The sequence below is a fragment of the Rhododendron vialii genome, chromosome 6a, assembly GCF_030253575.1.
Source record: "Rhododendron vialii isolate Sample 1 chromosome 6a, ASM3025357v1".
NCBI lineage: Eukaryota > Viridiplantae > Streptophyta > Magnoliopsida > Ericales > Ericaceae > Rhododendron > Rhododendron vialii.
The window spans coordinates 4,576,769-4,597,855 of record NC_080562.1 but is presented as its reverse complement, the minus strand read 5'-3'; the positions used below and the strand labels follow the sequence as shown (position 1 = coordinate 4,597,855).

Here is a 21,087-nt window from a genome sequence, read left to right as displayed (position 1 = left end):
TTCCACTCCGAGACTAGAAAATTAATAAAAAATTACTTTCTTGCAGCCTGATCTTAAAAATCGAACCTTAATCAGTTGTGTAGGAAACAAACCTCTCAACCGACCCGACTACCCCATGGGGTTTTTCCTTTCTTATGCGTAGGTTTTCAAATTATGTAGAGGAGGAACCGGATTGCATGGGGATTAAAGAAGTGTCGTGACATTAAAGTGGTTTGCTTTGGCTTTTGCGGCACTGGCTTTCGTACGAACTCATTAAGAGGCATGTGAAATTATGAATTTGGAATGAGTAGATTTTGATTTTAATGATCAAATTAAGTACTCCCTCGTCTCAATTTATTTGTCAAATTGTCGAAATTCGTGTCTTTTAAAAATGTACTTATATCTTAAATTTTATAATATTTTTTATGATTTTGAAGATTTTGTATAATAAAACTAATTGAAATCTACCATACAAGATTCATATTGTATATTAAAAACATAACGAATTGAAAATTATAGACAATTTCTTTAGAGGTCAAACGCTCTCAAAAAATCAAAAAGAGGACAAACAAATCGGACAGAGGAAGTAACAAATACCTTAATTCAGAGCTTGTTTGGTGTTTGCTTATTTGGGTAGTATTTATTGTGTATTGGAACTAGCTTAGATGCAAAATTATAAAGATATCTACCCTCCTTCCCCAAAAATAATTTGATTACTACCCTCCTTCCCTAAAAATAACGAACGGATATCTCTTCCCTACACGGTTCTGTCCAGGTTGTTTTCGGGCCCCTTCCTGGGTCTTTTGGTGATTGGGATCGTTGATATTTTAAACATTGTCAAGAAAATTAAGCACATAAAAAATCATGCTAATCGGATATCGTTTGAAAATACGGGAGAGGATCCCAACCCTAAAAATAAATCAGTGCACAAATATATATATTTTGGAATAATATTGCTCCGTAAATGATTTTAAATCAAATTGATCGACTTTTACAAATTTAGAAATTCAAGGGGGATCATAAATGACTCATGTATGCACACAGCTTCCTTCCCCTTTAATCCACCAAGTCCAGCTGTATTGGATCATTTTGTCAACGGGTACGAGAAGTGATAATTAACCTAACAAAATATTTATCAACCGAAATTAGAAAAGTGAGGATTAATTAACCTAACAAAGTTTTTAAATTAAATTACTGTAAAGTCAGCAGTCTAAAAACAGGTGGGTAGCTTTAGTTTTCTGTCGACCGAATTAAGAAATCCTAAAAGTGAACAAATTTACCATACTCGTTTTTTATAATATAGACAGACTAGGGCACACATGATAAGTGTTGGGTCGGTCTGCAGGGCAGAGCCGGCCTTGAGCTAAAGGCACAAGAGGCGGCCCCCTTAGCCCCTAAAAATTAACAAAAAAACTAAGAGCAGGGACAATCCGCAGGGACAAACGCGTTTGATCCCATTTGGATTCCGAAAAAATTTAAAAAAATATCCATAAATTTTTGAATATTATTTTATGAGGCCCTGTAAAAAATCAGCTCCAGTGGATATCGGTAAGTATTACTTTTGGAGCTGATTTTGGTCCCATTTGGATCTCGAAAAAATCTAACCCCTACTTATCCAAAAGTAATATTTACCGATATCCACTGGAGCTGATTTTTTACAGGGCCCCATAAAATAATATTCAAAAATTTATGGATATTTTTTTAGATTTTTTCGGGATCCAAATGGGGCCAAACGCGTTTGTCCCTGCTCGTAGCAGGACTCAAAAATTAAGGTGTAAAAATTAGGTTCCAACTATATATTTTTAGTACCCAACATATAAGTTCCAAAAAAAATTTAATAACCCAAAATAATTTTGGAGCCCCTTCTTCAGAATTCGCCAAAAGGCCCCTAAAACATCATGGCCGGCCCCGGGTAGGGCGATGAATGAGCAAATAGTGGATTATTAAGATTCAATTTAAAAACTTAAAGAGCTATAAAATATGTTCAAACGTAATTTAATTTATCATGCAACTCCATATATCTCCAATAAGCTCGAGATAATCACGAGTCGATTTCAAGTAATTTGAATATTTTAAACATGAAAAACTAAATGAGCCGAATCGTACCTTGTTCGAACGTGCTTTGAAATTTAAAGGAGTTTTAGAAAAAAGTTCAAGCTTTGTTTAGTTATGTGAGAGATCGATATCAAAACGACTTTAGCAAGCACACAAACTCAAACTCGAGTAGCTAGTTTCGTCCGTTTATTAGCCCTAAACCTGAGACATGAATGGGGAATTTAATTAATCAAACGTATGATTAATGCGTCTCTCTCTCTCTCTCTCTCTCTCTCTCTCTCTCTCTCTCTCTCTCTCTCTCTCTCTCTCTCTCTCTCTCTCTCTCTCTCTCTCTCTCAATGTTGACATATCAAACTCCATGATAATAACACTAGAGCAACCAAACCAAAGAACCTTCAAAGACCCGAAAAGTGTAAAGACATTAATTCATGCTTACTAATCAAGAAAACTATTTCTTCAACCAGAGTATGAAACAATACACACACCAAAAAAAAATTATCGAAGAAAACCTTATACGGAGAAACCTACATATGAAAAAAAAATATGAAAGAAAACTTTAATTATACGGATCAAATCAAATCAAAATCTCAATAATGTAAATAAAACATGTTAACATGTTACATGCATCTGAGATAGAACTTGGGCATAGACAACACTCAAGATCCCTAGTGTGACTTTACGAGTACAATCCTCATTCATAAAATAGTCATTCATTTATTTTATCCGAATATAGGATCATCGTCATCCTAGGGTTCGGGTATTGTCAATCTATTAGTTTGAGAGATCTAGTACTCGATCAATCCAAGAACTAAGATATTATCAGAAGAACAATATTCTTATTAGTACGACGATGTAACTTCTTCATTTGACATAATATAACACAATATTTGTGCGACTAAAGGAACTTTCGATCGACATCCGGGTTTTTAAAAAAAAAGGGGGGGGGGGGGGGGTGGGGGGAAAGAAACATTAATTGATGGCTTCTACTATGATCATGTTGGTAGCTGGAGGAGGAAAGTTCCGTGTAGAGAGCGCCAAAATCAATGCACATAAGAAATCTAGCATAGCCATATGATTATCTGTACTAGAAACGCGCATGGATTACTCTCACTATTTTCTCTCTCCTCAAACCATCACAGTGCCATGCCACATTCTGTCATGCTTACAGCATTCACGAATAGGAGAGAGAGAAAATAAACTTTTGTTCAAAAATCGTGATACAGGCCAGCAACCATGGATTCGATTGGTTCATTAACAAGCTCGACCGAGCTCAGGGGATAAGTTCGACTAGTGTACGGGATCATATATAGTTAATTTTATGCGACCGCTAGACCCATCGTACCGCAATGAGCCGGGCACGAGACGTGGTTAACGAATTATTTGATATTGACAGTATTATTTTGAAGTGATTCAGTTGGACTTATATGACTACTGAATCCTCTCTTATCGACACTTCCTATTCTTTTACTCCCATCCTTCCTTTTGAAAATAGTGTAAATTTCTTTCTCTTTTTTTAAATGGTCACCGACAGATGGGCCATGCAACAACCCAAATGGACTGGGCCACAAGGGTGGTAAAAGTCGAGAAATTTTTGAGTGCAGATACGATACGGACTAACGTGGTACTTGTGTAGCATATTCAAGCCGTCTAAAAATACAACCAACTACTCGTATTGAAAGGTACTGAACGAATTTAAAAAAGAAAAGGACAAGATTGTTTCAACCGAGCCATCGGTTACATTGTTTAGACAGCTCAAATGTGTTACACGAATACCACGTGATATCCGATTTGCAACCAAAAAAATTTCGGTAATAGTCGGCAACCCCCAACACATGGTCTATTCTCCCTCTTTTTTACAGCTTTTCTTTTTTCTAAATAAACCATCATACTTCCCCGTTTCATTTCATTTTGTATGAAGAGAACCCAAATTTTTTTTTTTTAACGATATATTGGCTATAAATACAAGTTCTATGACTCTTCGCTAGAAAAAATTGAATTCTTAGCAGAAAGAATTTTAAAGTAGATCCGCATTATTAATTTCCAGATTTATACTGTTTTCTTCGGTCCAAAACTCGGGAGAGGATCGGAGGATCCGATCCCGCTGTCGAATAATTTTGCCCGGCTAGTCGGCAACAGTCAAAGTCTTGCATTATTGGATAAGTCCGTACAGCTTGGGTTTTCAGTACACGGTTGTCCGTGCAAGAACGGTCAAATTGTGTAGAAAATTAATGCAACGACTAGAGTTTAAAGCAGGCTCTGGATCTCAGCATACCAAATATGACTTTTCTCCAAATCCTTTTCAAACGTAATAAATAGGGATACCCCAGTCCGGATCGGGATGTTGGCGAGCATCTTTCTATAGAGTAGTACCGAGCAGCTGTTCATGCAGGCACGGATGGCTCAGACTGAATATAAGCGCATACAAATTTGAATGATTTATTACTTGGTTAAGATCTAAACGTCGATTGCCGAGATGAAAGACCGAATCGATCGATATGCACCTGCTCCATAGGAAGATGCTCGGCAACATCCCACGTTCCCCAGTTGGACTCCAGATTGTAATTTACTCATTTTTAGCCTGCCAACCTTGTGTCATGACTTTTTTTCTTTTTCTTCTGATTGTGCAATCGGCATGACTTTCAATCCCCTTCAAGATGGTCGTTTATTTATTTCGTCCAATTCTTTTGTTGTGTCATATTATCATATTTGAATCGGAAACCGGACATAATGGTAGGAATATTTCCGCCAACTTTAATCGGCCCTCGAAACATCTTCTTTCAGGGTGAAATTTTATCGCTAGAATTTTCCCATTACTACTTACTTTTGGCTTTTTCACCAAAGATCTTACCATTTTCGAAGGACATTTCCACGTCCATTCACGAGTTCTTATGTGTCTCATGCCTATTAGAATTGTGTCCAAATTCATACCCAAAGTAAGCCAATAAGACATGCAAACACCCTTTTTTGCGTCCATGGGTGAATCTTGTGCTTTTGAGAGAGAGAGAGAGAGAGAGAGAGAGAGAGAGAGAGAGAGAGAGTGGCTATATAAACCAATTGGCAGACTTACATTGCCCACAATTCAAAATTTCATATTGAGCAGGATATAATGAAGATCAATTAAAATTGGTGACTACACTGACCCCTATAATTAACCCATTACCTGGACTTTAAACAAATTATCCGAAACAAGTTTGGGCTTTTGCATTAAATCCTAATCATGGATTTAGTTTGCGTTAAATCCTATTTCACGCTAACATTTTTGTGTTCGGTATTTTTTTTTAAACAAAACTTGCTTTAGTTGTTTTTGTTTAGCTCTTCGTCGTAATTTTTTGGATTAAATGTTTGTCTTGACAAGAACAATCTGAAAAGTATACAAATGTGGATCGAAGTTGAAAGATGACACTGTAAAAAAAAAAAAATTTACTGGCTCTTTGGTATTTTTTGTCTTTAGTAAACTTTTTTTTTGCTTTTCGTCATCACTTTTTATTTTTTAGACTTCTCTAGTTGAGAGGAGTGATTCATCCAAAAAATAAAATTTGAATTTGACATATATAATTTTAAAATAGACGAACAAAAATACCAGAAAATATAACGCGAACTCTAGTGGAAAAAATTCAGCCCAACTCTATTCAAACTCATCATGGACTTACCCAGCCCAAACCCATCTCAATTGATCTTGCTGATATCAAACACCAGCCTACCAACCTAATTGTAGCGGGCCTTTAGATTGGACTCTTACAAGACAAGCCCACACTTTTTCGGCTTAAATTTTTTAACTACAAGAAACTTACCCCTTTGCCTTATCTGACGGCTCAGATTTCATCTAGACAAATAAACAACTAATGCACACGAGAACATGTACAAAACAATGTGAGCAATTGCCGATAAAAAAAGAAAAAAAACAATTGTTAGCGATTACCAAGGATGCCAAACTGAGAACAAGATAGACACTAACTCAAGTCTCAAATGCATGCTTGTCTACTGCACAACTCTAATAACCCGAATCATTTATATTTAAGGAAATATAACATGCTCAAAAGAACACACCCGGGGTTGATCCAGGGGTTCGGACGGATATTTAGGCTTTGGGAGTACTCTTCAAGGTTTGAGATTTGATTCTCCACCGGGTAAGTACCCTGAAGTAAGTGGGGGGCCGTGACTGGTGTCACCGCTCTAGTTTCCCCGGATATTAATTTGAGTTGCGTAATCGGATCCATTTAGTGGCCTAACTATAGGGTTGTTCCTTTGTTAAAAATAAAAAAAAAATACATGCTCAAAAGAAACTTTATAATTAAGCTAGCGAATAAGATGCTGGATGAGGTGAAGGCATTACCCGAATCAGTACGCGTATTGATTTTCTTCTTCCAGCGAAATCTCCATTGTTTCTCCTTCAGAATCTATGCAACAGAGATATACATCTAGGCATCTAGCTAGTGAAAACTACGTTGTTATAACAAAATAAGTAACAAACCCGAGTTGCAGAAATGTGTGGTGTTGCCGGGTGGTGAACATACAAGGACTAATGGTCATCATTTAGCTCGGAGGCCGCGATCAGCCAAGCTTTTACCTGGTTAGAGCCCGCCCGTTGGGCTGACTAGCCCAGCCCATAGTTTTCAATGGGCGGGCTTAGGCCTAAGTATTTTTTCTTGACCTGCCCGACAGCCAGCCCATTATACTAATTTATTATGCTTTACTTTAGTCCACTACCACCAACTATACTAATTTATTATGCTTCACTAAGCAAATAAAGAAAAGAAGAAGTTCATTTACCGAGAAAGAGAAACAAAAGTCTGATCTTGAAAGACTAGAGATGTGCGTGGGGTGCCCTATGCATTTGTGATTGGCTGTAGAAGCCTTGTCAGCTGGAGAAGTTCTTTTTATGCTCTCAATGCTATAATATATAATAAATACAACAATATATAATGTGTATGACTGTATTAAGTGTTGGGTGCTAATATTATAGACAGAGAACATTTTTTATCGCACTAATATAATATACATTTTTTTATGAGACCCGGCCCGTAGCCCACCCGAACTTTGGCCCGCCAACCTGGCAATTGAGCTAACCCGTGGGCGGGCTTGGGCTTCAACTTAAGAAACACAATCTGGCCTACCCGGCCACAAAAAGAAAAAAACCCACTCAGCTCAATCCACGGGCGGATTTGGAGAGTGACTTAGCAGATTGGGCCTACCCGACAATAACCCTTAACAAGGACTGTCCAACAAATTTTCGCCAGGGAGTGCGGAGTTTGTATGCGCCCACGTGCAAATCTGATGCGCGCGCTGCGTTTGTGAAAGTGATCCATAATTATAAATGGACCCGAATAAATGTCATAACAATTATAGTACCGATGATAGCCAGCTTTATGTGTTCTTTTCCTTTAGCCAATTAAAATATCCATGCACTTAATTTTATTGTCTATGACAGAAATTGAGATATTATTAGTAGACAATGTGATATAACTTTACTTTTAAAATAAAATTTATTAACAGTATAAGAACAATCATGTACATATTTCTTCTAAAATATTCTCGCCAAGTTTGGTGGAGCTGGCGTCTTTGCCGGCTGTAGATTCCGCCATCGCCACGCGGAATAGTATTCTATGATTCCACCCGAGATTTAGTTCTTGTTACCATTTTAATACTCAAGGTCAAACGAGATTATAGTATATTTAACTTTACTCAATTTGCCAAATCCAATCGTAGATTAAGGTATTAATTTTTGCGGTTTATATCGTAGCTTAAGACCGATTAAAAAAAATAAAGAAGTAATTATTTAGTGTTCCCGAAGTACCACGTCTTGTGTTACTTACATAGAACTCAAAACCATTTATGCAGTAACAGATTATACGATCGGAACATTATTTTGCTGTATAATTAAGAAATAAAGATTGAACCTCACTGTGTGATTGCTGATTACGATCTTTCATTTTCAAAAAATATCCCGGAGCAATACCACGTGGTACTCGGGTCACCCAACAATTGGTTGATAAGAAGGGCATGGGAATGCTGCCGAGCAGCTCCTTGCCAAGTAGGTGAAGAAATGTCGATCTGGCCGTTCATCTCGGCACGTATGGCTAGGATCGAATCTAAGTAAATACAAATCTCAATCGTTTATTACTCGATTAAGATCTGAGCCAGTGATTATTGAGATTGATTATCGAGATGAATGACCGAATCAACCGTTCAACATCGCTCTACCGTCTACACAGATGCTCCGCAGCATATTCTATTCAGTGGTGGGGTTTGGGGAAGGTCCAGCTCGACACGAGACGAGTACATTCCAATTTAAAGCAAACTCAAACCCGTCTTATTCGGTGTAGTCGTGTCCGCTCTTAAACAACTCCACTTGCCGATTAATGCCCAAATCAGATTGACATCAACCAATAAAGTTACAGCAGAACTTTGTGGTCCCAATCTCCTCGGTCGGTGGGTCCCACTAACAGACAAAGAACATGATTCGATCCGGTGGGCTTCAGCGCACGCAACCATTACTCCTGTCGGCTTCTCCGATAACTACAACAACTGTTCTATTGGCCTTCTTTTGGAAATGTAACCGCTCTCTCTCTCTCTCTCTCTCTCTCTCTCTCTCTCTCTCTCCAGATTTACGAGATTAGACTCCGACTTCAAATACAGGTACAAATGACGTTGTTTTCCTCCTGCAAATGTATCTATACATGCTTATGTATTTTTGTCTGGATTTGTTAAACCTGATTCCACGCTGCCTTCTCTGTTTGGTTGCTTAGATATTGCCGTCATTCTTTTTTTCTTCTTCTTCTTCTTCTTCTTCTTTTTTTTTTTTTTTGAATCTGAGAGGTTGAGAAATGAATCGGCTGGCGTACCGAGAATGTATCATTCGGTTGGGTGTATTTTTGTTGCTTTTTTAATGTGCAATGTCTCATTCAGAAAGAGGAGGTTAATTCTGGTCTTGACTTTTGAAATTGATTAGTAGATAGTAATGAATCTGTTGATGAGGAATATTGTGCACAATAATGATATGAAAAAATGTGCGCAGATCCATACATCGATGTGTGGGCTCCATCCATGTGGGACCCAAGTGCCGTCGATTTGATTCTGCTTTTGTTTTCTTGAAGTTTTGTGTGTTTGGTTGCTTATAGAAATTGCTGGAATTTTTTTGGAAATCTATTCTCTAGGAGGTCGAGAAATTTCTAGGTTGTGTGGACTGGCCATTCTATCATTGACTCTTTCCAATCAGGTAGCTTTACAGGGGCTTAACATGTGATTACTGTGTGTCTCAGTTGGCAAAGGATTATTTATTCCTTTATTGGGCCAAGATCTCTCATATTGGTGGTCATTACAGAGTCTACTGTATAGCTTTGTTAAAATTGAAATATTTAGACCAGCTAAATTCTGTTTGGCATAAGTTTGTGTTCTTTCATTTGAGGGCATGGTTCCGCAGTAAAACAGGTATAGGGGGGCCACTGTTTCAATGATGTTTTGAAAGCATCCACTTTGTGCATATTGCCAAAGATTAGGTCTGTCTCACATCCTCCCCCGCCCATACCCCCAATGATTGGGGACTACATGGGTTCTGTTGTTGTTGTATAAGTTTGTGTTCTTATGACGGCCACAATCTGTCCTGTTTGCGATACTTATAGTATTACCTCAACTATTGTTATTTCAAGCCGCTTGTCTATGTTTAGAATAGTACAGACATACGACTATTCCCAATGGTCATTAATGGCCATTTTTTGTCTGTCGGTAACACTCATCACATCATATCTCTGGTTTAATATAGCTAGTTGTGGAGAATCCTGCATACTTGGGGGGTGGAGGGTTTCATTCCTTCTTGGTTTTCATACCAAGAAACATCACCTTTTTACCCAAATAACTAAGATATGTATCATCTTGCTTAATGTTTTGTAGGAGCTACGAGGAGTAAGCTTTGAAGCTTGAAGTGTTTGTTGGCGAATATGGAAGTTTGCCCAGCCCTCAATTCTAATGATGGTTTAAAGCATCGCAAGTTGACTCCTTTTAGGATTTTTAGGGGTTTGATATGTTTAGTGCTTCTTCTTTCTACAGCTTTTATGTTTCTAGTATATTTTGGGCCTATTGCAGCAGTCTTGTTGCGCTTTTTAAGCATACATTTGAGTAGAAAGACAACATCTCTCCTTTTTGGTCTTTGGCTGTCTTTGTGGCCCTTCCTATTTGAGAAGGTTAACAAAACAAAAGTTATCTTTTCTGGGGAAACTGTTCCACCAATGGAACGTGTTGTACTTATTGCCAACCATAGAACTGAGGTTGATTGGATGTATATGTGGGATCTTGCTTTGCGAAAGGGGTGCTTGGGCTACATCAAATATGTCCTGAAGAGCAGTTTAATGAAACTACCCATCTTTGGTTGGGGTTTTCATATTCTGGAGTTCATCCCAGTGGAGAGAAAGTGGGAAATTGATGAGCCAATTTTGCGTGAAATGCTTTCGACTTTTGCTAATCCTTTGGATCCCTTGTGGCTTGCTGTTTTCCCAGAAGGAACTGATTTTACGTGAGTTCTTATTCCCTGTTCTCTTACTCGAGTTATGTACCTTGTTCTTTGTATATGCATCCTTCTAAAAGCAAATGTTACCTTTTGTTTTATTATTTTTAAGCAACCTTATATCCTGATTGATGCAACTGATATTACACCAGATTTTGGATAGCAAATACAGAATTGTGAAAGATATGTGGAAGTCATGGCGTCCATTTATTGATTATGTTTGACGAATGCTATCTACATCTTTTAACCCTTAGCATGGTTTGTTGGTACAGTTGAATTGTAAATACAATGGACCATCGTCATACTTGTATCTAATGAAATTTCTTGCCTTTTCTCAGTGAACAAAAGTGCAAAAGGAATCAAAAGTTTGCAGCTGAAAATGGATTACCTGTATTGAAGAATGTTTTGCTTCCTAAAACTAAGGGTTTCTACACATGTTTGGAAATTCTGAGGGGGTCCTTGGATGCAGGTTGTTATTCTGTCTTTAATGTTGTTAGTATGATTCATTGCATTCATTCTAGGGCCTAGGTTTAGTTTGAAGTGTTGCCGCCACTTGCCATGTATTTTCTGCTAATTGGGCAGATATCCTTCTCCCATTGCTGTTCAGGAGGAAGTTTGCTTATTATTCTAGTTACCAGAAAGTGTATGTATTTTTTCACTTAAAAAAAAGAGTGTGGATATAAGAAAAGGGAGTGTGAAAATCATTCCCTTTACTTATTACAATGTGAAATAGTGCCGAAAATATTTGAGGATTCAAGCACTGTTCAATCAGTTTTGTGGACCTTGATACGTACTTACGTGACCAATTTTTTGCCAGGTTTCTGTTTCACGACTTTCATTTAGATCTGGCTCATCTATTGTTTCAGATTTTTCACGGACTCTTTCGTTCATCAAAATGTGTCATGCATTGGTTTGAGCACATTGTGCTGATATTTGAGACCTTAAGTCCTAAGTATGTCATGCTTTTGCCTTTGTAGCATGTCTGCGAAACCAAATTTGTGTTACTTATAACGCTCTCTCAACTTACTATAATTCACTCCATCAGTCGTACATCCTTAGTTGGCAGATGTTGTGGAAATAGGGTCTCCTTTCCCCTGAATAGTTTCAGTGATGGTGTCAGTACCTTGGAAACTAAGTTTAGGAACTATCATTGGGTGGCCCTGTAAGGAATTACTTTCGTTATATAACATTCAGTTTAAAAAAAATTGTGACTGAAAAGCCACTATGTATGTCTTTGAAAAAATAGGATTAGGCCAATTAAAGTTGCATAAGCCATTTATCTCTGTCCAGTTGATATAGTAACATGAGATTTCATCTTCTGTATTATCTGGACCATTGTCACTACCACCACTGCTTGTAGCACCTCCACCATTGTCATAGTCTGCACTCCTTGGTTTGTTTTGCTTGCCAATCTGAACTCCTATTTACTTCTCAGAGTAGTATTGGCATTGTCTATGGTTCAACTCACTTTGTAAATTGGACATTTCAGTAATGTATTATATAGAATTTAGTAGGTTTATGTGTAGTTGTATAGAGATCTGTTTCTATGCTAATGCATTTTGCAGGAAACCAAACAATTTGAGGTTAATGGGATTCATGGGAATGAAAACATCAACAAACCACTAGCTGTTACCTCGAGAGTTATATCCACAATGGTAACATGGGAACGGTGTGGGGTTGAGTTTCCAGTAGGAAACCTGATTAAGTTATATGCTGGCATTTCCTATGAAAAGGGACTAGGGAGCAGACCTTGGTTTTTGATTGTTCTGGTAAGTGTATTTTTATTAGCTCCAAAGTTGATCAAGATCTTGTTATCATTTTATTGCAGTTTATGATATCACTATTGCGTACAAACATCGGTGCCCTTCTTTTGTGGACAATCTATGTGGCGTGGATCCTTCAGAAGTTCATATTCATGTTCAGCGTATTCCTATCAAGGATATGCCATTATCTGAAAGTGAGGTTGCTACTTGGTTGATAAATGCATTCCAGCACAAAGATGAGTTGCTCTCGCAGTTTGTTGCTGAAGGTCATTTTCCCCAACAAGGGACCGAAGGAGAACTATCAACCTTGAAAGGCTTGGTAAATTTCTCGGTGGTTGTCGCCTTGACTGGCATTTTTGTATTTCTTACCTTTTGCTCGTCTATCTGGTTCAAAATATACATAAGCCTAGCTTGTGCATATCTTTCTTTTGCTACATATCTCAATTTCCGACCATTGCCAGTCCTTGGAATTGGTAAACCGATGCTATGTAATGAAAAACCCAAGAAGTTATAACTTGTCCTGAAACACTTAGAGAAAACAATGAATAACTTTTACCTCCTTGACTTGATAACTACTGCAAATCATTATCTTTGAATGTTTCTGTACCATTGATTGCCCAGTTTCCCAGTTGGTTAATGTTAATTTGAAATTTCTTGCCTTGTGGGATTCTATACTCTTGTCAATTCTTTCCTGATATGCAAGTAATGAATGAGGCTTGCCCCAATACGTGGCTATCAAGTTTAAGTTTTATTTTGCAGGGTAATATTTCATCACTAACGAATTGGGATTCAGTCTCGTTTTTAGGCTCCCCTGTTGCAATTACTGCCATGGGCCCATGCCTCTCAAGAGTCAAGACCATTGCTAAGATTACTCACCTAGGTTCTCACGAGATTATACCATTTTATGAAATCGTTAGGTCATTTCAAAGGTGCATACCTGTATCCCTGATGATCTTTTGGGAGATTTTACAGATTTATAATACGGAGTAACTTAAAGGTGTTTACTTAGTGCCCAAGGCTCCTGTTTTGGGTTTGAGGGCAATAAGCGGGATAGTAGGTGCACCACACACTACGCTGCACTAGGCCGCCTTACGTCCACCATTTTTGGCAGATAAACTGATACCTTGGACTCAAATTCATGCAACTCTAAAATCTAATGTAGGTAAGGAAATTTTTCAAGGGGACTTGGTGACCTGGAGTTCCTATATACTCATATACCAATGAGCATAACTTTCTTTCATGATAGTTTCCGAGCATAATTTTTTTCTCGTGCATTACTGATCAATTGTCCTTTGACATGTACCCTTTGGAGTATTGATTTTCAAAACCTTAAAATCTAATTATGTTTTTCCCATTGCATCATTTTTCGCAGCCTGTTGATTGTTTTGTCCTTTCGAATTTTCTTATGAATTTCTTTTAACTTTGCTTAGTGGGTTTGAAAGGCCTGTGGTTTTTCTCCATGTTCATTTCCTATGAAATCAAGCATTACAGGTGGTACATATTGGATAGCTCTTCCTTGGTACATAGGACTTCAGTATTTCAAAATTACGTGCTCCTGAGCTCTTTTTTTTTACAACAATAGTTGGCTAAAATATGCTGCTTGTTGAACGGAAAAAAATGAAGTACATTGTGTCTATGAGTGTCGGAGGACGATGGAGATTGCTTTGGGATCTCACATTGTCGGCCAATTTGGTACTAATACTATATTACTTTGCGTAATTCAACGGGTACTGATCGATGGTGCATAGATCGATATGTAGAACCCACTTTTTCATTCATTAATTTGAAAATAATTTTCAAATTGAGTATATAGGAAAACTGCAAGTACTTGATCTAATGTTCCAATTTTGAATGAAAAATGAGAATAATAGACGATATGGATAATTTAAGTGGGAATTAGAAGTGAGCTCCACGCACCGATATGTGCATCGTCATCGGTACCCATAGCTGAGGTCATTACTTTGTCCTCGAGTAGTAGTCCAGTAGGATCAAGTACTGTGGCACTGTCCCTTGGACCTGGATCATGGATACCTAACCGGATAATGAATCCAATTCATGTGATGAGCCCTCATGGCCTCATATGATGTAAAATGAGACTCGTTTTACTCGATTTGTAACTTCTTAAGGCACATAATTAACGGATTGGATAGTCTCAATGAGATTGTGATGGTCTTATTTTGCATTAAATTATTATCATATCAGAGATCGTTATATGAGAGGATATTGAGTTACCCAACCAGGCTACAAGATTAAAAAAATCAATAAGTCTGTTGACACAGATAATATGCATATAGATCGCACACAGATTTTTGTGTGGGGCTTATTACGGATCCCATACAAAAAATTCGAGCCGTTCATTAAATGTAAAAAAGTTTTTCAAGGGCTCTCGCGAAAAATTAGGTCAATCCAATACCTAAAAGTGCTCGATCCAATTATCTAACTTTTCATTATCCTGAAATTCGAATGAAAAGTTAATTAATTGGATCGAGCACTTATAGGAATTGGATTAAGCTGATTTTTTTGAGGGAATCCTTAAAAACATGTTTTACATGTAATGAACGGCTCGGATTGTTTCCATGGGACCCGTAGTGGGCCCCACATAAAAATCTATGCTCGATCTGTGTACATATCATATGTGTGAATAGCACAGTTGTAAAAAAACTCACTGCACGCATCCAAATGACTAGTACGACATTCATAGAGCCGAATGTTTGCCTATTCTCTGTTAGTGTAAAAGATTGTTCAATTTTTGTTTTTGTGTGGTCAAATGCGGGTGAAATTTGAAGGCTTGCAAAAGCTAGGTTACCAACTTACCATATGCAAATGTCATGTGTATGACTGACAACAGACAGCGTTTTGGTTATATCCTGCACGGATTATTTTCTCTCTCTTTTTCTCGTTCGATCGTCAGGGTGTTCGGACCAGCTTACGCGCACCTCAACTAATTCTCTCCTCTATCTAGTCAAAAACAGATCATCCAAGCCGACCGGATATCCCAAGATCGAACCCTAGAAATTGTGTGGAGAGCAAACCCGCCAAGCTATTCGGATTCTAACCAACTTGACGTCATTCTCCCAATGAGAGAAGTGGTTGGTAACCCTTCCTCAGTCACCTTGGGGCAATTAAGGGGTGTCATCTCTGCAGGCCAGTTAGGCTTTACTGGGAAAACATTTCTGGTGAAAACCGCGTGAATTCATCCTTACGTACGTGTGTTAGGTTTGTTTGGTCTTTTGCTGAGAATTTAAATTAAAGCAGTTGGTTTTGGTATATCTTTATATCTTTACTGCATTTGGCACAAGCAAACAACGTTAATATTCACTCGAACATTAGCTATTCAGTCTATTTTTGCACTCGAATCTTGTTAGTAATATTCAGTTGTACATGCGCAAAAAGAGTCGCGTAGTTGAAAAATTAATAATCCTCGTGTGCGGCAACGTGGCGTTGTCGCCTTTCGGTCCGTTTAGTTTAGGCCCCTCTTATTCAGCTCTAACAGAAGATAAGGGAATTCGTCGTCGCGCTCGAGAAGGATTGGCACAATTTGGCTCCGTTCTGGATGGTTAATTCGGAATCAAGAAGAGGTTTTAGGTTCAATTGGTGGGCTGTGAAGCTAGAATGAAAGACGGGTAACGCGATAGATGAGTCATGAATTGATTTCTTTTATTGGATTCAGCTTTTCTACAGGACTGCAATCTCATCTCATTCATTCATCTCAGTAATTAATGGTTCAAATTTTAAAAAGATTATTCGCAGAGAGAATGATTTCTTCCCGCGAAAAGTCTTTCAACAAATCTAACAATTGAAAACACTTCTGGACAACTGAAATTGCATAGACCGCTCTCTGCAATCGAAACACAGACGGCACAGAATTAAGCCATTTTCCTCTTTCCTTCACCTGAGTCCACAAATATTATATCAAATACAGAAATGCTAAGGGTGCAACAAATCTTGTACAGCAGCCGCGTACAGATCTATTTTGCGCCCGTCTCGGGTATTACAAAGATGATCGGAGCTGCTCATTTTGTTCAATATATATTGTTTAGGGTCCCTGTAAAATTTTATCTCAATCTGATACCGGTAAGGACATTTACGAATCATACAACTTTGCTTCAGAATTTGGCCTGAATTTCTGAAGCAAAGTTGGATGATTCTTAAACGCCTTTACCGGTATCGGATTGAGACAATTTTTTACAGAGACCATAAACAATATATTAAGAACAAAATGAGCGGCTTTGATCATCTTTATGAGACTCGAGATGGGCGCAAAATGAATCTGTACGCGACTGTTGTACATGGGTTGCTGTACCTGTAGCACAACTATATCAAATAATTGGGAAATGTTGCAGTGCACAAACTTCTTTTGTAGACCAAGACCGACAGATAATCAAAATTCTAAGAAATAATTTCGACAGTGTTACACTACAACTAGGAAGATACAAAAGTATCGATTTTAACTGGTGGGTTTTTTATTTTTTCATTTACAATGGATCTCAAGAGGGATATTCCTAGAAGAAAAAAATGCATAGAAATGAACTTTCTTTATGTATTCACTAGTTCCCTCTCCGGCTCTATCAAAAGTAAGTCATTCACATTGGGACTAGAAAATTCATAAACCTTGTGGGCTAATTAACCAGATTAACCAACCAACCAAACTAAACCTTGCGGGCTAATTAGTGTTATTATTGTAGATGGCCTGTGTATGCCACGCAAAAATATTCCTTGAAAGAGAGCAATAATTCCCTCAAGTTTTTTTTTGGTCAAACGGAAAAATCATACATATTCAATTCTTTCAAACAAGCCATACGACATCCAAAAAAAAATTACCCAAATTCGAATTAAGCCATACAGCAGTTAGTGATAACAAGTGCTCGTCCGTGGAGTTTCAGTTCTTAATTGGTATGGTAACACATGCATTGTAAGTGGAATCTTGGCATTGTTCTTGCCTGATTTTTTCTTGTTCGATTCACTGCCGATTTTGCCTTAAATGGAAAGATGAGCTTTGACAGAATACTCGTATAGGAAAGCAATTTAACTATTCCACAGTTGAAAAACACACGAAAGATGATTCAAGAAGTCATAGTGAAAGAAGTAGAAGAGAAAGAACATGTGGTCTCAGTTATATGCATATGCACTTTTCTTTCTCTCTTTCTTTCCTAATAATGGTGAACAATAACCTTGGTAAGTGTTAGTATTCAATGAGAAATCTTTACGATCGAGAGCCGTTCATTGCCGAAATAAAATCCGAGCCGTCGGATGCACGAGCCATATATCGTGAGAAATCTTTACAATCGAGAGCCGTTCATTGCCGAGATAAGATCCGAGCCGTCGGATGCACGATCCAATGGCTCGAAAGTACGCAATACAATACTACTCACACCACTACATAGCACCATCCCCAAACTCAAAATCTTTATAGGAGCGTTTTGATGTTCACCGACTTGATAAGCGAGGGGTCTGGTTGTCAAGAATTGAGACTTAATGATTTGGCTCTAAATATTTAAGAGTCCGAAGGGAGCTTTTTCACTGGGGTCCTCTTTATAATTTACAACTAAAATTTAAAAACGTAAAATTAACTTTAAAGAGAATATTACAATTATTCACACAAAATATATATATATATATATATATATAGAAAAAACTGAATAGTGATTCTATTAATTTGAAAACCTTTCGTAGACATATCACTCCTCTCGCTTTTTCAGCAGCAAAAGCATAATATGAGTGTAAAATTAAAGTAACCAGACATCAGATAAAATTCGAGGACCGTGTATGCCTAAAGCCGGTCCTAAACTAAACATAAGTATTCTATTACATTTTTCAATCGTGAAAATGAAGAAGTCTCGAACCTCCGGAGTATCCTACAGGGTTGTAGGATGGCCGATTCGGCCGTTTATTTTGGCATTGAATAGTTCAAATTTTAATTCAAGCAATGAAAAGTTCAAATCAATAGAAGTTTAAATTAAAATCAAACAATCGGCGTTGAAATAAACGGCCTGATCGCCCGTCCTCCGGCTCTTATAGTGCGGACTGCACACTACCCGCAAACAAGAAACGGTGAGAGTGCGGTGGGACCCAACCGTGAATCTATAAATTTGGTTGCTTGGTACTATTAACTACCCACAACCCCAGCCACGACAACCCACTCTCTCACATGTCTCTCCTCCCTCTGCTGTAAAACTGAATTCTCTCTCTCTCTCTCTCTCTCTCTCTCTCTCTCTCTGTGAATTCAATGACTATGGCGTCTAAGCACAGTGTCTCTCTCCTCCTCCTTGTTCCCCTCGCATTCTTCTTCCTAGGTACTACCCACATCCTTAATTTCCTTTCTCTTTTACTGATGTTGCCTGCCTTACACATTTATGAAAATTGAAAAGTCAGACAGATGAATGTTATGAGAATCCCCTGTTTTTAATCATGGCTTCTTTCTTTCTTTTTTCCCCAAGTTTTCTCAAATGCATGCTTTTCATTGTCGATTTTTCTATCTTTTTTGAGTTTTTCATCTACCCAAGTCACAGCTGCATCGAAATTCTAACAATACGATTCGACGATCGAACATTTTTCCTCGTTAATTAATCGCATTTGGTTCGTTGAAGATTTTAAATAGAGGCAGCGGGATGCCTAACGATAACAATAGTGGCATAAAGGTCCGGGTGTAGTACGAATGATGTAATGGGAATCGGATTTAGCGTTCGTAAATTCTAAGAATTATGTTTGGCGCATGAGCATTCAGATAGTAATACGTAGCACGATAGATGAGCGAAACATTTTGATGCCATTATTATAATAGAGTGTAACAGTATCAGAATGCCTAATAAATCGATGGTCGTTATTTAAAAGTGGGGATGGATTATGGCATTTTATTGAAAATTAAAAGCAGAAAAAAATTTCTCTCTGTTGAAATCATTAAAATTTTCTTGGCATCAAAACGAAGATTAAATGCTATTTAACGTTCAAAATTAATTGCTTAATTAGCTGGATTCTGACCCCACATTTCATTTTGTGACAAAATCTGTAGGGTCCACAGTTTCAGCCGCCGTGTTCACGCTTCAGAACCGTTGCACCTACACAGTTTGGCCAGGCACACTTTCCGGCAATGGCGCCGCCGTCCTTGGAGGCGGCGGCTTCCAATTGGCACCCGGCGGGTCAAGCGAGTTTCCTGCCCCACCCGGATGGTCGGGTCGGTTCTGGGCTCGAACTGGCTGCAAGTTCGACCGCTCGGGCAACGGTAGTTGCCTCACCGGCGACTGTGGCGGCCTAATGTGCGTCGGCGGTGGTGCTCCGCCGGTTACGCTGGTGGAATTCACCATCGCCAGCGGCGGCAAGAACGACAAGGACTTCTACGATGTGAGCCTCGTCGACGGGTACGATAGTTCGTTGGGTTTTTTGTTTTTATTGTTAGTTTTGTTGTTTAGTAGTTTTTCCATTACTCCCAACAAGATTAAAAAATATACTCCGTTATTATGGCGAGTGTCTATTTGTTTTTATTGTTCAAATTTTAGTTAAATTCTCATCGACTCCTTTGAATTAATTATTCCCGTGACGAGAGGAATCTAAAAATTATACTAAAATTATGACCGGAAGTTAAAAAAAAGGTTCAGTGAAGAGGAAAAGAAATAATTTTACGGTCTTTTGAAGGTTCACTGTTTATTTTCTTCATCAAGACCAATATTTAACCTATTCTAACCAAAAAATTTACTAAATACGAAGAATAATTAATGTAGTTCAAACTCTTCATATTTATTAGAACTTACTAACGCACTGGAAATTTATTTTAAAAAGGTCAGCATTCGGTTCTTGATGTCTCTAACAGGTACAACGTGGGCATGGGCGTACGGCCCTCCAGCAACGGTGCCGGCGACTGCCAGTATGCCGGCTGTGTCGCTGACCTGAACGGAAACTGCCCACAAGAGCTGCAGGTCATGAGCTCCGGCGCAGTGGTTGCTTGCAAGAGCGCGTGTGAAGCATTCGACACGCCGGAGTTTTGTTGCACCGGCGACCACGCAACGCCGGGCACTTGTTCGCCGACTCGGTATTCGGAGATGTTCAAAAATGCATGCCCAACAGCGTATAGCTATGCTTACGACGATGCTTCAAGTACTTGTACTTGTGCCGGGTCCGATTATTTGATCACATTTTGTCCCACCGGGTAATAATTATGAGTTATTATGATGTCATCATTTAATTAGAGTCAACTCCTAGTTATGCTTAATTACTTGTGAGATTGTTGTTTTGATGTTTACAATTGATTTGGGTTTTGATGATTTGTTGTTCATCATACAATAGATGCTCACTATTCGTTTATTAGTACCTCTATATTTGCATTAAAATGTTTGCGTGTTCTAAGAAATTAGTTAGCCTTCCCGGAACACGGTCACGGGACGTGCCCAAAGCTAAATGACTACTCACTATTTCATTCCGCAAAATATGTGATTGTGTCACTCGCTATTTATTCAGCACATTACGTGATCGTGTTCCAGGAAGAATAAATAGCTTCTTGGGTGCTTTAAAGATGATATTCACCATAATTCGTCATCCGAATTGAATTTTTGTACTAATACGAATTAATAAGGGCAAAAAACCAGCTACTAAAATGTGCAGGCAACACGTAATATGAGATGGAAAAGAGTCCCCATGAGTCCAAGACAGTATTGTGGGCATCAAAGCGAGTTTTCGTGACCCAAATTCGCTATCAATTCCTCTTCACTACCAATCCCAATTCGGCAATTCCAATCCTCTCCTCACTACCGAGTCCTTTCAACCTACGTGTATCAAACGAGGCCTAGAAGAGCTATCTTTACA

General features: G+C 38.3%; 2 protein-coding genes across 4 annotated transcripts; both read left to right on the top strand.

Moving 5' to 3' along the window:
• The first annotated feature begins 8,563 nt into the window (after positions 1 to 8,563).
• On the top strand, positions 8,564 to 12,903 carry LOC131331078 (probable 1-acyl-sn-glycerol-3-phosphate acyltransferase 4). Of its 3 annotated transcripts, none has more exons than XM_058364902.1 (4): positions 8,564 to 8,681; positions 9,932 to 10,540; positions 10,870 to 11,000; positions 12,360 to 12,903. In XM_058364902.1, the coding sequence occupies exons 2-4, from the start codon at positions 9,969 to 9,971 to the stop codon at positions 12,806 to 12,808; spliced, it is 1,152 nt and encodes a 383-aa protein (XP_058220885.1). In that variant the 5' UTR covers positions 8,564 to 8,681; positions 9,932 to 9,968; the 3' UTR covers positions 12,809 to 12,903. The 3 variants fall into 3 exon arrangements, with proteins under 3 accessions (XP_058220885.1, XP_058220886.1, XP_058220884.1); XM_058364903.1 differs by lacking the exon at positions 8,564 to 8,681 and adding an exon at positions 8,782 to 8,893 and having other exon boundaries at positions 9,922 to 10,540; XM_058364901.1 differs by lacking the exon at positions 8,564 to 8,681 and adding an exon at positions 9,001 to 9,250 and having other exon boundaries at positions 9,922 to 10,540.
• Positions 12,904 to 18,392: 5,489 nt separating this feature from the next.
• LOC131331076 (pathogenesis-related thaumatin-like protein 3.5) lies at positions 18,393 to 20,609 on the top strand. Its single transcript, XM_058364899.1, has 3 exons — positions 18,393 to 18,587; positions 19,304 to 19,649; positions 20,099 to 20,609. The coding sequence occupies exons 1-3, from the start codon at positions 18,521 to 18,523 to the stop codon at positions 20,436 to 20,438; spliced, it is 753 nt and encodes a 250-aa protein (XP_058220882.1). The 5' UTR covers positions 18,393 to 18,520; the 3' UTR covers positions 20,439 to 20,609.
• Positions 20,610 to 21,087: the final 478 nt, after the last annotated feature.